At 42.9% G+C, this 17,505-nt stretch overlaps 1 protein-coding gene across 6 annotated transcripts in view; it reads left to right on the top strand.

Moving 5' to 3' along the window:
* LOC137425093 (nuclear receptor subfamily 2 group C member 2) overlaps positions 1-17,188 on the top strand; it is a 169,694-nt gene extending 152,506 nt beyond the window's left edge. For all 6 annotated transcript variants that reach the window (XM_068113134.2, XM_068113133.2, XM_078776290.1 and 3 more), the window contains 4 exons: positions 7,727-7,866; positions 9,753-9,890; positions 9,981-10,086; positions 15,235-17,188. In XM_068113134.2, coding sequence (XP_067969235.1) covers positions 7,727-7,866; positions 9,753-9,890; positions 9,981-10,086; positions 15,235-15,388 — 538 coding nt within the window. In that variant the 3' untranslated portion in view covers positions 15,389-17,188. The remainder of the gene's footprint in view (positions 1-7,726; positions 7,867-9,752; positions 9,891-9,980; positions 10,087-15,234) is intronic.
* Positions 17,189-17,505: the final 317 nt, after the last annotated feature.

Genomic DNA, 17,505 nt, shown 5'->3' with positions numbered 1-17,505 from the left:
AATTATTACATTTTGGTGAAGATCCGGATTCAGATCCGGCTACTATAATTTTTTAAGTGATTCTTCACCATTGGGAGATAGGACCAAAAACGATATATAGCAGGATATTTCAAACATTTATTGACGGATTTGGACGAAACTTGGTGGACAGGTTGTGTGTGTGGTAAGGACGATTCGATTTGATTTTGGTGAAGATCTGAATATGGTTTTGGATATGATAATTATTTAATTCTCGAAGTGATTCTTCACCATTGGGAGATAGAGCCAAAAACGATACATAGCAGGATATCTCAAAAAGTTGTGGACGGATGATTTTGATTAAATGTGATTCTGTATTGTGATTTCCTGGTCTACTCTGGGATACAAAACGTAAACTGTTTGCTCTCTTCTTAGCAGTAGAGAGCATACCTGGTGGAGGTATGCTCTCTACCGAGTGCTGTTCTAGTTATATTTCTGTCTTCACATCTGTATGCCTGCCAACTGTCTCGGAGCCAAGCAAAAAATCACCTGGCGTTTGAACGCCTCATTTGGCTATCTCATGGAAAATGGTAAAGAAAAAAAATGTGCAACAAATAGGTGCCTTGTAATATTGCAGTGCTGGAATGAATGATGCCTGTATACTTGTGAACGTATACATAATTAAGATGGCTTGTGCATCTGTCAAATGCATTCATCGAGCAGTGTGGAAAGGGAGGAAAAATAGATCTCGAATGAGCTGAACACAAACATGCCAATCATAGTAACCTAACATTAAAACATTCCTTTTCAAAATGGATAGAATCTGCTTCGAACAATGGAACCCACATTTGGTGGAAAATATTATTTGCTTGTTCATAAAAGCCCAGGTGGGGTTTGTGGAAGAGGTTTGACAGGTTCTTTGAATCACGACCGGCACGTTGTGAACGTTTTCATAGCTAAGAGTCAATCCTAGATAGATAGGTATGTCACCATTCCATCGCAGGATGTGGGAATTTTGGTGTGTTACAGCCTGAACTTAAAATTGATTAAACTGAGATTTTTTTGCCACTGATCTATACACAATATCCCATAATGTCAAAGTGGAATTTTTTTTAATATCCCATAATGAACCCAATGACCACTTTTTAATATCATACACATAATATCCCATAATGTCAAAGTGGAATTGTCAACCACACAAAATAATTAAAAATGAAAGACAGAAATATCTAATTTACATAAGTATATTCAACCCCCTGAGTCGATACTTGGTAGAAGTGCCTTTGGCAGTGATTACAGCTTCGAGTCTTCTTGGGTATGTCTGTATCGGCTTAGCATCTGGATTTGGCGAGTTTCTACCATGCTTTCTTGCAGATTTGCTCAAGCTCTGTCAAGTTGGATGGAGAGTGTCAGTGAACAGCAATCTTCAAGTCTTTCCACAGATTAATCAATGGGAATCAAGTCTGGGCTTTGGTGAGGCCAATCAAGGACTTTCACATTCTTGTTCTGAAGTCATTCCAGTGTTGCTTTGTCTGTATGCTTGGAGTCATTGTCCTGTTGGAACATAAATCTTTGTCGCAGTCTAAGGTTTTTTCTAAGTCTAAGTCGCAGTCTGAGTGTTGTGCAGAGACTGAGAGACTGTTCTCCTCAACAATTTGCCTGTATTTGGCTGTGTTCATTGTTCCCTCAATTATTTCAAGTCTCCCAGCCCCTGCCGCTGAAAAGCATCCCCAAAGCATGATGCTGTCACCACCATGCTTCACGGCATGGATGTTGTTAGATGGTTTCTGCCAGACGTAGCGCTTTGCATTCAGGCCATAGAGTTTGGTTTTCGTCTCAACAGACCACAGAATATTTTGCCTCATGCTCTCAGAGTCCTTTCACATGCCTTTTTGCAAACTCCAGGCATGCTGTCATGTGCCTTTTTCTCAGGAGTGGCTTCCATCTGGCCATTATCCCATAAAGCCTGGTTTTGAAAATTGCTGTAATTCTGTCATTAGTCATTGGGTTCTTGGTCACCTCCCTGACCAAGGCCTTTCCTGCCTAATTTCTCAGTTTGGTTGGATGGCTTGTTCTAGGAAGAGGCTGGGTAGTTCCATATTCTTTACATTGCTGAATGATGGAGCTCACTGTGCTCTTGGAAACTTTCAACACTCTAGAAATTGTTTTATACCCTTCCCCAGATATATGTCTCCTCACAATTCTATATTGGAGGTCTACAAACAGTTCCTTGCACTAAAATGGTGGAGTGTCCACTCTGGCATGCACTGTCAACTGTGGGACCTTGTATATAAAGGTGTGTTTCTTTCTAAATCATGTCGAATCAATTGAATTGGCTACAAATGAATCAAGTTTGATCTTAAGAATGATCAAAGGAAATTGGATGCATGTGAGCTCAATTTGGAGTGTCATAGCAAAGGGATTGAATACTTTTTGGCTCAAGACATTTGAACTTTTCATTTTTAAATATTTTCTAAAAAACTCTAAAAAGAAAAACTTGCACTTTGATATTATAGGGTATTATGTGTGGATCGGTGACAAAAAAAATCTCCATTTAATCCATTTTAAATTCAGGCTGTAACAACAAAATGTGAAAAAAGTCAATGGGTGTGAATACTTCATGAAGACACTGTATTTTGTCTCATCCTTCAGACAGTCAGACAGCAGGCCCTTCCCTCTCTGCAGACCTTGATAGAATCAGGAACTGTTCCAACATTTGGAATGTGTTTTTCGACTATTCAAAGTTGGCCTCCAAAGCCAACCGTCGAATGGACATCCTTCGTCGTGCAAAGTCCTTCCTTGACACAATAGAACTCCTATCCACATACAAGGGCTTCATCCACAGCTTAATGGAGTACAGCTCTCCCCTCTGTGCTGGTGCCCCTGCCTTGCACCTTCCTCAGCTTGACGCTGTGGAAGCCAAGGCCCTCAAGATCATTGTAATCTCCTGCGTTGAAGCTGAATCTTTTACCATCGTATACAGGTTGGTGGTCTCTCAGTCTTCTGACACCTCTTTTTCTGGTCTTGCACCCTCTGCCCTTTCCGTGCTTTGTCCCTCCCAGGTTTCTGTAGGGCACATGGTCTGCCAGTAACCCTCTTTATTTCACCAAAACCACTGCTCACCTCCCCTCACTCATTTGTTCCTCTTTTCTCTTACCTGTAGAACCAACTTCCCTTGCCTGTTCAGTCCCATTATTCCCTTTAGAGTTTCAAGACAGCTGTTCACCACTATCTCTGGTCATCCCCCATTCATACTCTTGATCTCTTCTACCCCTAAATTACCCCATCCACAAACACAACCCTTTTCCAGGTTATTGTGATTTTTCCCCCCTCTCCCTCACACCTTTTCACTTTATTGGTTGATTGGTTTATCCTTTTCTGTTTCATCCCCGTTTTCTCCTTCGTGTTCTTGCTGCGTTTCATTCAGCTGGTGTGCAGCTTGTTCACCTCCTTGTGCTTCTCCCCCTGCCCTTGATTTCACTCTCACTTCTACTCTGCAGTTGGTGTTTCCCCCTTTCCATTTTGTTCACAAGTAGCCTGGTGTTGGCTTAGCGGTTAGGGTGCCGGCTTGGGATACTAGGATCCTGGGTTCGAATCCCGGTCGATCGCTGAATTAACGCCAGGGGGGTTGACTCAGCCTGTCATCCTTCCGAGGTCAGCAAATTGAGTACCAGCTTGTTGGGATGAATGATCACGGTGTGTACCCAGATTTAGAATAGGTACACCGTATCCCTGCGCATCGTAAGAGCGTGACCAAGGGTTGGCGTCAGGAAGGGCATCCGGCCATAAAAACATTGCCTCAAACAGGGAACCATGATTGTCATGGGGCCCGCAAGGCTAACCCCCGCTCTAGCGGGGAAAATGGCCTTAAAACGATCATTCATTCATTCATTCATTCATTCATTCATTTTGTTCACAAGCCTCGATAATGTGTTCAAAAATAAATAACTAAAGTTAAATTAAAACACAAGAAGCTGACTGTATCCATGCTGCAAGGAGCAAAATAAAAACAAAATCGATTGACAACCTTTCTGGAAAAAAGAAAGTATTTCTGGGATTACTGTTGTGTTTATTGGAGAACGATAGCACGCAACGATAGTCTCCATACTGTATTAGCCTACCCGCATGAAGAATTGCCATGAAGGTCATTGGAATCTCCTGCGATGAAGCTGGTGGAGAATTTGACCTTGAGTCCACCCAGCGCCTTACCGTCAGGTTCATGAACCGTCAGATGAACATTGGTTCATCAGGACTGGGATCAAGGCACTGTTCCAAATCCGGTGACCGTAACAATACATTATAGACGTGCTCGCATTCTAATTAGGTTTCCTCTGCATGAGATGTAGAAGAATACCTATTGTTTTTCCTAGAGTTTTTTATTATTATTCTTCCACCCTATTTTTCACCTCTGAAAACCTAAAAATTAATGTTCTCAGCAACCGTTTGTCCGATTAACACGAAATTTTCACCAAGTGTTCGGCTAGACATGTAGAATTTTTCACTGCTAATTATGATGTCATAGGTCACGTGGTATGGGCACCATCTTGGAAAATGCCTTCAAATTTGGCCCTCTATATCTCCAAAATGGCTCAATGGAAAAAATTGAGTCATGGCTCATTCTAAAGAACTCTGCAATGGGACCAAAAACATGTTATTTAGGATATTAAAAGTGCTAACGTTATGAGGTTAGAATTCGACAAATAGATCCCTTGCTCCCACGAATATATTTTTTTTACGTAACCTTAGTTTAAAACAATTTAGGTTCAAAAAAATTTCGACGTCATACGTCACATGGTTCAGCTTGTGAAATTTTTTGTGAAAAGCACAAAAGCCCATTTTTATCTGCAACGGCTGAACAGATCGAGCCCAAACTTTGCATGCAGAATCGCATGCCCATGACGAACAAAACGTTCCCACATGACGACGTCGTACATCGCATCGTTTAGGAGTTATGATGTTTTTAAGCATACATTTTTGAGGATATCGAGTGGAAACTTTATACAAATGTTCCCCATGTGGGGAAGTTAAAACGTTACTTGAGAAGTTTTGACAAGTCAAATGGTTTAGCCGCAATAGGTAATTGAACGAGAATCTTAAAAAGCTTCTATCTCTTGAATCACAGCATTGATCGACTTGAAAACTTAATGTAATATTCTGTAATATATAAAATATTTTAATGTAGCTCTCATAAAGGAGAATAAGTGCTTAAAATTTCAGCATGATTGGTTGTACGGTCTGGAAGTTAGAAGTCGTTATTTTTTGAAAGAAGAAGAAATGCAACACTTTATATTCTCAAGCCATGTAACTGATTGTGGCACTGCCATTTTCGGATTTATTTCCTTTAAAAGTAATTTTCTCTGCAATAGTTGGACCGATTGACCGGAAATTTTCACCATAGGAGCGCCACGGCCTGTAGAATATTTTAATGGTAATTATGACGTCACAGGTCACGTGGTATGGGCGCCATCTTGGAAAAAAACGAAAAACATTGCACCGCTATAATCTCCAAAAGCACTGCACAGAAAAAATTGAGACGTGTCTCATTGTGAATAACTCTTCATGCAGAATAACATGTGAATGATGATGTCATAGCTGCCTCCTTTATGATGTCATAATTCGACAAGTAAAAAAAATTCATCCAATCAGGATGAAATTTCTTGAACATCATCATCTTGAGCATCATATAAATTGATGCTGAATTTTTTTTTATAATGATGTAGGTCACGTGGATCGCCGCCATTTTGTTTTAAGTCAAAAGCCTGAAAAACAACTAAAAACCCATTTTCTCCAAAACGATTGAACAGATCGAGGCCAAACTTTGCAGGCAGAATCGCATACCCAAGACAAACAAAAACTTCAGTGAGCATGACATCATAAGTCACATGGTTTAGGAGCTAAGACGTTTTGAAGCATAAACTTTTAAAACCTAGCTCCTCCCTCATTTTTTATCATATCGAATGAAAACTTCAAAATTATGTTCCCCATGTCGGCATGCTAAAATACCCTTTTGGAATTTCTGATAGCTCACACGGAATGGCAGCAGTACATAATTAAACGGAAATATTAAAAAAAAAAATTCTCTTGAACTGCTTCATTGATCGACGGGAAACTTTATAATAAAGTAGAAATCATGAAATGGAACAAGTGTGCAAAATTTAAAGATGAATAGATGTACGGTCTGGAAGCTAGAAGTTGTTATTGTGTGAAGAAGAAGAAACTCTGCCTGAGCTTCTCGTGCCATGTCACAGATTCTGGCAGTGCGATTTTTCAGGTTTCTTTTCTTTAGAAATCATTTTCTCTGCAATGGTTTGACCGATGGAAAGGGAATATTCACCAAAGGAGTGCCTCGACTTGTAAAATCTTTCAATGATAATTATGACGTTGTAGGCCACATGGTCATCTTGGAAAAACCGAAAAACTTTGCACCTCATCTCCAAAAGTGCGGTGTAGAAAAGATTGAGACATGGCTCAATGTAAAGAACTATTCAAGGAGAATACCCCACGTGAATGATGGTCATCGGTGCCTCTACTATGATGTCATAATTCGACAAGTACAAAACTTCATCTGATCAGGATGAAATTTATTGAGCATCATCTCGGGATAAATTGCTGGAGCTTTAATTATGATGAAAGTGGGGTTGTATAAAAGTGAGGTTGTTTCAAAGCGGGGTTGAATCGAAGTGAGGTTGTATCGAAGCGTGGCTTATGAAAGCGGGATTGTGTCAAAGCGAGGTTGTATCAAAGTGTGTCTGATGAAAGCAGGGTTGTATCAAAGTGTGTCTGATGAAAGCGGAGTTGTATCAAAGTGGGGTTGTTTCAGAGTGTGTCCGATGAAAGCGGGGTTGTATCAAAGCAGGGTTGTATCAAAGCATTTCCAATGAAAGTGTGGTTTATTCAAGCGGGGTTGTGTCAAAAGCGGGGTTGGAAGAAAGCGGGAAGGCGGAGGAAACCGGTCATCACTGCAAGCAATTATAAAGTGGCAGTTCCAGTTATACATACTTTATAGAAGCACTCACATTCTAATCCCGGTGTGTACCCCGGTTTAGAAAAGGTACACCGTATCCCTGCGTGTCGTAAGAGGCGACTAAAAGGGTTGGCGTCAGGAAGGGCATCCGGCCATAAAGCATGGCCTCAAAAAGGGAACCATGACAATTACAATTACATATGGGCAGGGTACAGCCCGAAGTAGCCTGTGGGGGACCTCACTGCCTTTCGTCAAAACTCAAGGTGGGGAACCCGTTAGAAGCAAGGGTGGAAATCACTCCATTTTTGACGACGAAACGTCTTATGCCCGACGTAGAGATCGGTTTCTGATGTTTGGGACATGGAATGTAGGGACAATGACAGAAGGGGTGTCCGCATACTTTTGGTCATGTAGTGTATATATGTATGTATATACACTACATGACCAAAAGTATATATATATATATATATACATACACACACCCTACAGCACAACATGAAGGCCCGCTAACCTGACCGGGGAACATAATGGCATAGCAGCGCCAAACATCGTAAGGTGAAGCGGAAACAATGTTGAACTCGGTGTAGTTTACACAGTTAAATGTGGAAGACAAAGAAATGTGGCATAGAAATCATAAAGTCATATAATGAAGGATTATTCATCTTGGAATTTTTCTTGGAATTGCATTTGTTCTCGTTTTTTTTTTGACGTTCTACCTCAACTTGGCTCCATTCTTGTTGATTTCCCTCCCATCCTCATTATCTTCTTCTTATTTGTTTGCTATTGAATGGTGTGTACACACAGACAGGAGTGCTGTACCAGCCTGGTCCGTGCCTGTTGGAATGAGTTGTTCACCTTGGGCTTGGCACAGTCTGCACACATTATGAGTTTGCCAGCGATTCTCACTGCAATCATTGCACACTTGCAGAACAGCATTCAACAAGGTACTACTCCACCCAGGGCTGTGTTTAACTCACCATATAATATGACATGATACACTTCACGCTCGGCAACTTATCCCTCTTTTGGTAAGCCAGTGAATATCATCTTGCTGAACTCTCTATCCAATCTCATTCTCAAAGCTGTGCCTTGTCAAGTCCGACTGTGGTGTATGCTCCCTCCTCCATCCCTACAACTCCCACCTCAAACGCCATCGTTACAAACTATGCTCGAGATGAACCAGAATATCTAAACTCTGTGCTTACCTTCAAATCCCACGTTCCCAACCCATCCTGCTCTTTTTCTATCTTACCTCTTCGTACCCACTGTCTTGGATTGGTAGCCTCTCCACCCGAGAAAGTAGAGAAAGTTATTTCCAGTCTCGTTCCTGCTTCGGTGACTAGCTCAGATGCCATCCGTGCAGATATTCTCAAATTCTGCTCTGCTATTGTTGCCTCTCCTTTGAAACCTGTCCTCCTCCTTTGGCCATTTCACATCTGACTATAAGCTTATATCCATTTGTGAAAAAAGACGTGGAATCCATCATTGCTGATGACGTAAAAGCTTTCCTTTTTTCAGACGGCCTGTTCTCTGACCATCAGTTTGGATTCTGGTCTGGTCACTCATCCCTGGATATGCTGCTGATCATCTCAGCAATGGTTGGAAGCACTAAATCTCAAACTAGAGGTCAGGACCATCTCCCTGGATATATCTAGAATTCTATAGCATTAGAGACAGTCTGGCATCCTGCTCTGCATGTCAAGCTTTCTGCCTGTCCCACTGATACTTGGCAGAGAGCAACTGCATCACTTTATGCTGATATGTAATTGTTTAGATGCTGGAGTGTGATGAAAAAAACGTTTTAATGTGAATTACCCAGGATAAGACATAAAGCCACTCTCGGTAAGGGGCTAAGGGAAGCTTAGATAAAGATGAGGATTAAATCAATCCAAAATAAAAGAACATGGCACAAATCTCACAGTCTCAAATCTGTCACTTTGCTTGGATGGTCAAATAAACCCACCTATGTATTTCCATGATCAGCCATCGGAAGAGGTTCAATCTCCTGAATATCTCTGCCTCAGCCATGACCTTTTGTGGGCCGACCACATTGCAGTAGGGTGGGGGTACTTCTGGGCGGGCATCCTTTGTCATTCCTGGAAAAATATCAGCATGTCTCACAGCCGACAAGGACTTTCCCCCTCGCTGAATGGAGCACTGTTCGCCAATATGGGCTGGCGTACCCCAGCATCACATCTGTCTCTATTGGGCTCTGTGGTGTTGAAGCTCTCAACAATAGTGGCATCTTGTGCAATGATAACAAAGCACAACGCGTTACTCTGACATAACAGACAGGTTAGTGTTTTTTTTGGTGTCGTTTCCTCCGGTCTGGCTTCCTCTCCTGTCGCAGCCAACCAATCCTCTCCAGCAATTTCAGGATGCATGTGCTCTGCCAGTAACCTCATCCTGGTTATACTACCAAAATCCAAACTACACCTCAACATTTGTGTGTCCCCTTTTCTTCTGTTGGAGAAACTGCCTTCCTGAAGCTGTTCAATCCCACCCTTTCCTCCAGAGTTCAGGCTTGTGGTGCATTAATATCTCGTATCATCCTCCATCAGCACCTGCAACTCTTCCACCCCATTAATCCTCCATAACCTCATGCAATCCTCTTGCTTGCAAGTTACTCTTTCTTCCCCTCCTCTCCCCTTTTTTCCTGTTCATTCATTCCCTTACTTATTGTGTCCAACTATTGCCCCTTTGCTCCACTGGTATTGCCTGTTTACCCTCTGGCACTTCGCTCTTACATTATCCTTGATCTTGTGTCGAAAAAACATAAAAATAACATGTCAATCTATGGGAACAGCTTCATGGTACGCATGTTCATTAGAAAAACTGCGGGCGGAGCGTGTCAAAGTGGTGGTGGAGCACATATGGACGCTGCAGGAGTTTTGCAATAGTATGGCGAGGCTGGGTGTGGATGCCTACGAATATGCTTGCCTCAAAGCCATTGTTCTGTTCAGTCCTGGTACGTTTTGTTGGCTTCAATCTTAGAGGGAATTGTTGTGATGCCAAAGATGTGCCCTGCCCTCTATAAACTATATTCTTCCTTCCACAGACCACCCTGGTCTTCTTGATTTAGATCGGGTGCGTGACCTACAGCACCAGGCCAGCCTGGATCTCCGCAACTACGTGGAAAGCAGCTACCCCGACGACACTACAAGGTAATGTGGCAGGATGAAGTAAATGTGAAGTAAATGATTTATTTGGTCTTTGTTTCTTCTTCATCACTTTTGGCCCAGACATTTGCCATTTCTCAGATTTTGCCTTCATTTTAATCTCAAAATTGATCACTGTGAAGTTGCAGTAAATGGTCAGATCCATATCATTTTCTTCTTCACCTTCTTTCTGCTGATACTGTAACAATGGCAACAAAATCTGCTTCTGTGTTTTTTCTTTGATTTTATGAGGTTTATGGAGTAGGTATATACACTATATCACATGCAGGACGAAAATGTTAAAAGACATAAACCTTCATTTCAATGACTGATCTACATGCTCAGATAGGATTGTCAAACAGGCAAAACCTAACAAAGTCGATTTCAAACTTTCTTTAATGATTATGTAAACTAGAAACACCTTCTCCCTTCGAGACCTGCCTGGTGGGAGTAGGGGGATGGAGGCAGGGTTGGGTGGGGGGATGGAGAGAGAGGGGGGATGGGTTGGGGGGGGAGGGGTGCACACCTGAACTCGTATCCATCTGCAAGGCCTTCAACCGCAACTTAATGGAGTACTCTCCCCTCTGGGCTGGTGCCCCTTCCTCGCGCGCTCAGTTTTACTGCCTTATCACTTTGCCATCATCACCTGGTGTTGGCCTAATGGTTAGGGCGGCAGGCTTTGGATCCTAAGATCCTGAGTTCGAATCCCATTGAATTAACGCCAGGTGGGGTTGATTCAGCCCATAATCCTTCCGAGGTCGGCAAAATGAGTACCAGATAACTGGTTATAGAGAGGCATTGCATCAGCGGCAGACGCACCCACAGAAAAATGATGCAACCAGCAGCTGGGTGGCTGCACACGAACCACCCACCACTTTGCCATCATAGACAGGTCGTTGGTCTTTCTGTCTTCTGTCACCTCCTTTCTGGTCTTGCACCCTTTGTTCTTTGCATGCTTTGTCCCCACCCTCCCCCCCAGGTTTCTGCAGGGCTCACATGGTCCAACACCAACCCCTTCTGGTGAAACTACCGAAACCCAGAATCACTGCTCCTCTCCACTCATTTGTTCCTCGTTTTGTCCCACCTGTGGAATCAACTTCTACATCCTCTTCAATTTCATTCTTCCCTCCAGGTCTTCAAGATAGCTGTTAACCATCATCTAAGATAGTCCCCAATCCACAACCATGATCTTTTTTGTCCCCCGTCGCACCACGGAGCGAAAGGGGGACTATGGTTTTCCCCTCCGTCCGTCCGTCTGTCCGTCCGTCCGTCCGTGCGTGCGTGCGTGCGTACGTGCGTGCGTGCGTAAGCGAAGGACCGCATCCAAATTTGGTGTGTGGGTGCAACCCACGTCAAAATCCAAGATGGCCGCCACCATGTATGTCTGATGCCATGTATGTCTGAACCTTGTGAGCGGAATATCTTGAAAAATAAGCGAAGTACCAACTTCTAATCTGGTGTGTGGGTGTATCTAGGCATAAGGAAGAACCCTATTGAAAATTGGGATCGCCACGTCAAAATCCAAGATGGCCGCCGCCATGTATGTCTGAACCTTGAGCTGAATATCTTGAAAAATAAGCGAAGTACCAACTTCTAATCTGGTGTGTGGGTGTATCTAGGCATAAGGAAGAAAGCTATTGAAAATTGGGTCACCACGTCAAAATCCAAGATGGCCGCCACCATATATATGTCTGAACCTTGTGAGCGAAATATCTTGAAAAATAAACGAACTACTAACGTCTAATCTGGTGTGTGGGTGTATCTACACATAAGGAAGAACGCTATTGAAAATTGGGTTGCCACGTCAAAATCCAAGATGGCCACCGCCATGTATGTCTGAACCTTGAGCGGAATATCTTGAAAAATAAGCGAAGTACCAACTTCTAATCTGGTGTGTGGGTGTATCTAGGCATAAGGAAGAACGCTATTGAAAATTGGGTCGCCACGTCAAAATCCAAGATGGCCACCGCCATGTATGTCTGAACCTTGTGAGTGGAATATCTTGAAAAATAAGCGAAGTACCAACTTTTAATCTGGTGTGTGGGTGTATCTAGGCATAAGGAAGAACGCTGTTGAAAATTGGGTTGCCACGTCAAAATCCAAGATGGCCGCCACCATATATATGTCTGAACCTTGTGAGCAAAATATCTTGAAAAATAAACGAACTACTAACGTTTGATCTGGTGTGTGGGTGTATCTACGCATAAGGGAGAACGCTATTGAAAATTGGGTCGCCACGTCAAAATCCAAGATGGCCGCCTTGCGTCTTCCACTTTGTCAACTCGCATCACTTCACCGACGGGGGACCTCGGCGTAACGCTTGTTCTCCTTGTTAACCCAGCACAAACCCCTCCTTCTTCCAATTTTCTAGTTTTCCCTCCTTGGAGTTTCCTTCCGTATCCATCTCGTCCACCCCATGCGTCCTCTGTGTATATCTTGTCCACCCCATACATGCGTGTTTTGTATCCTGTTGTCTGTTCAGTGTACTAGCTCGTCCATGAGCCTCGACTACATATATACAAGACAAAAATTAGGTAAATTACGCATGGAGTTCACGCATGGAGAAAATGGTTATCCTGTTTGCTTTCTCCTCTTCAATTTCGCTCATCAGTTCTTCCTTCGCTATATAAATTTGTGATGAAAATGCTGAATTTGGAGTCGTACTGTCAGTGAAACGACGATGGCTTGTTGTGTAACAATCACGTTGATAATGAATATCCAGAGTAATGGCATCACTTTCTGCCAGGTTACCAATCAAGCATCCATCTTTCAGTGTAAAGGGCATCTCCTCATTTGCTTGTCCATATTCATCATGGAGCATCTATGGAGATCTGTTGCTTTGTCCACCTAGCAGAAAATGCACTTTCGCTTTAGAAATCGGCCGGCTTGTTGTGAGGATTTTCTTGGGAAGTAGTAGTTTGTCATTGCTTTTAGCTTCTGCCCTTTGGCGCTCGTCGGCCGAGAGTTGCCTCCGACATGTTGCACGCAATGATACTCTTCCCGTTCCACAGTTCAGGATATTCAGTGTCAAATTTCACCCAACTCCTTGAATTGCCATGCCCGTGTCAAAAAGTCCTGATATGTGGATTAGTGAGCGGAATCATTGCTTGAGAGGAGACAGTTTGGATTTCTCCACCATGTCTCTGACAGATTACACAGACGGTCCATTCCATTATCTGAAAATGGAGAAACACTCATTAGGGCAAATCGGCTTTACACAAAATGGCTCTGCTAAGAAGTTGTATTCCTTCATAGTATTATTTTTTTTTCAGTATAAGGGCAGGGCTGGCATTTATTGCTCCCCTGAGTCACTTTGGTGACTTGTATTCAAATTCAAATTTATATTCAAATCCTCCTTCAGAAGAGACCACCTTTTTGAACCACTGTAATGTATATGGTGATGATGATCCCATATTGTTGTTAGGTAGGCAGTTCCATTTTTTTCGACATCGTGATGATGAAAGAATGGCGATTTATATGTTCAAGACTAACATGGAGGTGGTGGTGCATAAAGTTGCTGAAGATAGTTGCATTGACGACACTACCCTGCGGAACTCCTATCGTGATGTCCTGGGTGTCAGATGATTGGCCTCCAACAACCACAACCATCTTCCTTGGTGCCATGTCTCCAGCGACAACAGTCCCTCCACCCAACGATCCTCCTTGACATTAGACCAGAGCTCGTTGATGCTATACTCGGCCAAATACTGCCTTATCACCAAGTGCAGTCATTCTTACCTCAGCTCTAAAATTAAGCTCTTGTATCCATGTTTGGATCAAGGTTTAAATGAGGATTTGAGCTAAATAGTCCTGACAGAACCCAAACTAAGCATAAAGGAGCAGTTGTTTATTGGTGATTTTAAGAGCTGCCTGATTGCACGGTTGATGACTTCCATCCATTTACTCATAATTGGGAGTAGGTTAATAGGGCGGTAATTGGCCGGGTAGGATTTATCCAGATTTTTATGAGCGGGACATACCTGGGCATTCATTTTTCCACATTGGGGAATAGATGCCAGTATTGTTGTTGTACTGGAACTGCTTGGCTATAAGCTTGGATAGTTCTGGAGCACAGGTTTTCAGCACTTTAGCTGGGATGTTTGCCAGACCCTTAGCTTTTGCTGTGCCTAGTGCACTCAGCTGTTTCTTGACATCACGTAATATGAATCGAATTAGCCACAGACCGACATCTGTGATGGTGGGGACCTTGAGAGGAGGCGATGAAGATCACGCACTTGGCACCTCCGGCAGAAGACCGTTGCAAATGTTTCAGCGTTTTATTCTGCACTTCTGTACGAGACTCAGCTATCATTGAACATGGGGATGTTTTTGGAGCCTTCTCCTCCTGTTAGTTCTTTAATTTTCCCCCGCCATTCACGACTGTGAGTGACGGGGCTTGCACAGCTATGATATCTTATCCGTTGATTTGTGGGATCGCTTGGCTCTGTCTATAGCATATGCTTTTTGCTGTGTTGCAAGTATGGAGTCACGTGTTACATCTTCACATTATCATTCCTCCTTTCCTGGCATCAAGGCAACGATCGAATATGAAAACCCGGGCATGACGAAAAGCCCTCTGTCTCTGTCTCTCTCTCTCTCTCTGTCTCTCTCTCTCTCTCTCTCTCTCTCTCTCTCTCGCTCTCGCTCTCGCTCTTGCTCTCGCTCTCTCTCACTCTGTCAATTGATTTGTAAGTGATAATAATCAGTTTGAAAATACTTTTTTGAAGCCATGAGATTTTATAACGTCTGGAGTTGATATTGAGGATTACCACTCGGCCCGCTCCCCACTCACTTTTCCTGCCTGTACCCCCACTGGTGAGTCTGCCCTGCCGGTGGGACAGGACCTTCCCTGGGATAGTGATGGAGTAATCTGGAACATAGCCGAAAGGAAGTATAACATTATCTGGTTGTTGTCTGATGAATCTATGGGACAGCTTTACAAACTTTGGCACTAGTCCACTCATGTTACTGATGGTCATCTCTGTTTTGTATGTCTTCACTGTGTCCTGGTTTTCCAGCTTATTAGTTGTTATTTCTCTTTCTAGCAGTTTTGCACAACTGAATTGCTAGGCCACTTCAGAGGGCAATTAAGAGTCGTGCATTTTCTTCTTATGTAACCCCATTGCACTGCTTTCTCTCTTTCACTGCATCTAGACTGGTGCAACTGCTCCTAAGGCTACCCGCCCTGCGCCTCATGAGCTCGGCTATTACCGAGGAACTCTTCTTTGTTGGGCTCATTGGCAACGTGCAGATTGACTCCATTGTACCATACATTCTGCGCATGGATGCAGATGAATACAAAGCCTGATTGAACTACAACCCAGTGTTCCCTTTGCCCGATCCTGCAACTCTTCCACAGTAGGCCTTTCCGCAGAGCAACGAGCCCCGAGGGTGGTTTGCCCTGTAGCACTGACTGTTTGCTTTGGTTCACCTTTTTATTTTAAATTCCTCCTCCATTCCTAGCCTTTCCTGGCTTTCCAAAGTCTGTGCGTGTATTTGTTTTTAAGAATTTCAAGTACATGTATAAGTGGAACAAAACCAAACCTGCATGTTTATGTCCATTTGCTTCTCACCTCCATTTTATTCTTTATCCAAAGTCAATAAAACGATATTAAGTCTTCTTCCACCTCCACTCTAGCTGGTCTAGACTCAAGCTGGTTCTTTCCATATTAATATCAAATCATGATAATACAAAGCAGCATTTGAGCCATCAGAGCGAATAAATAGTTAATATTCCACGTGCAAAGGTCACCCCCCACTAAGCCCCCCCAAATTGTTTTCCACACCTGATGGTTCAGTTTTATTGAAGATTATGGAATGTTTTGTTTCCACGTTTCTGCTGTTGTAGCATGTTGGAAGCTTTCGCTTGACAGCACAACCAGATTTCTGTTCTGTCTTCCATGCAAGCACCACGTATTTTCAGCACCAAAATGTCTTGCACGGAGGATGACTGGAAGGTGGGTGAAATGGGGAAATGCCCAAGGCTTTAACAAGGAGTTACCACCTCGAGCATTGTCTCATTGAGGTAGAGGTAGAGGGAGGGGGTGGGTGGAGGGCGGTGTTGTTTGTATCTTGTTCCATTTAAAATGTAATGCTCAGTTAACCGACACGAATGCTTGCGGCCAATTTATGCATGTGGGCAGGTAAATGCCACCATGTATTGGAGGGCGTCGTACGCGATGGCTGCGGACCGCAAAGCTGTGCATCATTGGACGGTGACGTTGGGTGTTAGAAAATTTAAATATCAAATAATGGATTCCAGAATGGAAATCTGCCAGGTAGTATCAATTGCACATGTTTTGCTTTTCCCAGAAAAGAAAACAAAAAAAATAGATGTAGCTTTAGTTGGTGACATATATATATATATATAGAGTTTACCAAACTTTGACCGGGAAAAGTTAAACTTTTCCTGTGCTTATTTGTTACTTTAAAAAAAAACCGATTTCAAGCACTTAATTTCTATTATTTGGTCCTAGACCAATTCAAAAGCTGCTCTCTTTTTTTGTTTCCCCTCTTGTCGTATGATATGTCAATAATTTTGTTACAAGTACTATCCCAAAACAAACACTCCACACAGACCAACAAACTGCTCTTCAGCTGAGATTTTATCACCAGCTACTTCAGCCACATTTTGGGTTATTTGGAGGTGCGTGTCTGTAAAACAGCACGGAGCCATTTCCTCCCACCTGCCAACATTCCATCTTTTCCATATTTGTGGCAGTGCCCTCTGTGGGTGTAGGAGTCGGGATAACATTTCCCGCAAAGCCCCTTCTCGCTCGGTGTAGCGAGGCAAAATGAGACGGGCCTGTTCATTGTATATCCTGGTTGAATTGTGTGCGCGTTTATAAATGCCTTAAAGCTTTTTTGCAAATTAAGTACCACGCTTTCCTGCTTTCTTTCTTTTTTTTTCCTACCTTCCCTCTTTTCAGCAGCTTGCCTGTTGTATTGCACTGCTATGTAGATATTTTTACCGTGTTGCATGCTGCGTTGCAATCTTTATTCTGGCATGAAATGCAAGAGATGTTCGCAAGAGAGGTAAACCGTCCGCTGTAAAAACGGTTGCCCGGTGCTGCTGTTTGCTTTTATAAAATAAAGTTGGAAATTATAACTCTGCTTCTGCCTCTAATATATAATTACTTAATTAAAAGACATGTTTCTGTTTTCAGATGGGGCTATGATGTTTTTGGTGCAGTCACATTTAATGACTGATTTTTGTTGTTGTTGTTGTTGGAGTCATTTACATGATTCACTTTTTACATGGTGACCTATTTATTATGCTCTTTCTAGCCTTGCCCTGTAGCTTTTCTGTTGAAACGAGGCCGAGTCACACGAAAGCTCCATATCCCTATCAACAAAGACAGAATCTGGAGACGTACATCATGTCCGTGTGTCTGTCCTGGGTTCTATGTAGAACAAAGGAAGATG

Source organism: Myxine glutinosa, chromosome 4 (assembly GCF_964187855.1).
Source record: "Myxine glutinosa chromosome 4, kmMyxGlut1.1, whole genome shotgun sequence".
In the NCBI taxonomy this organism is placed as follows: Eukaryota; Metazoa; Chordata; class Myxini; order Myxiniformes; family Myxinidae; genus Myxine; species Myxine glutinosa.
This window is presented reverse-complemented; position numbering and strand designations above follow the sequence as displayed.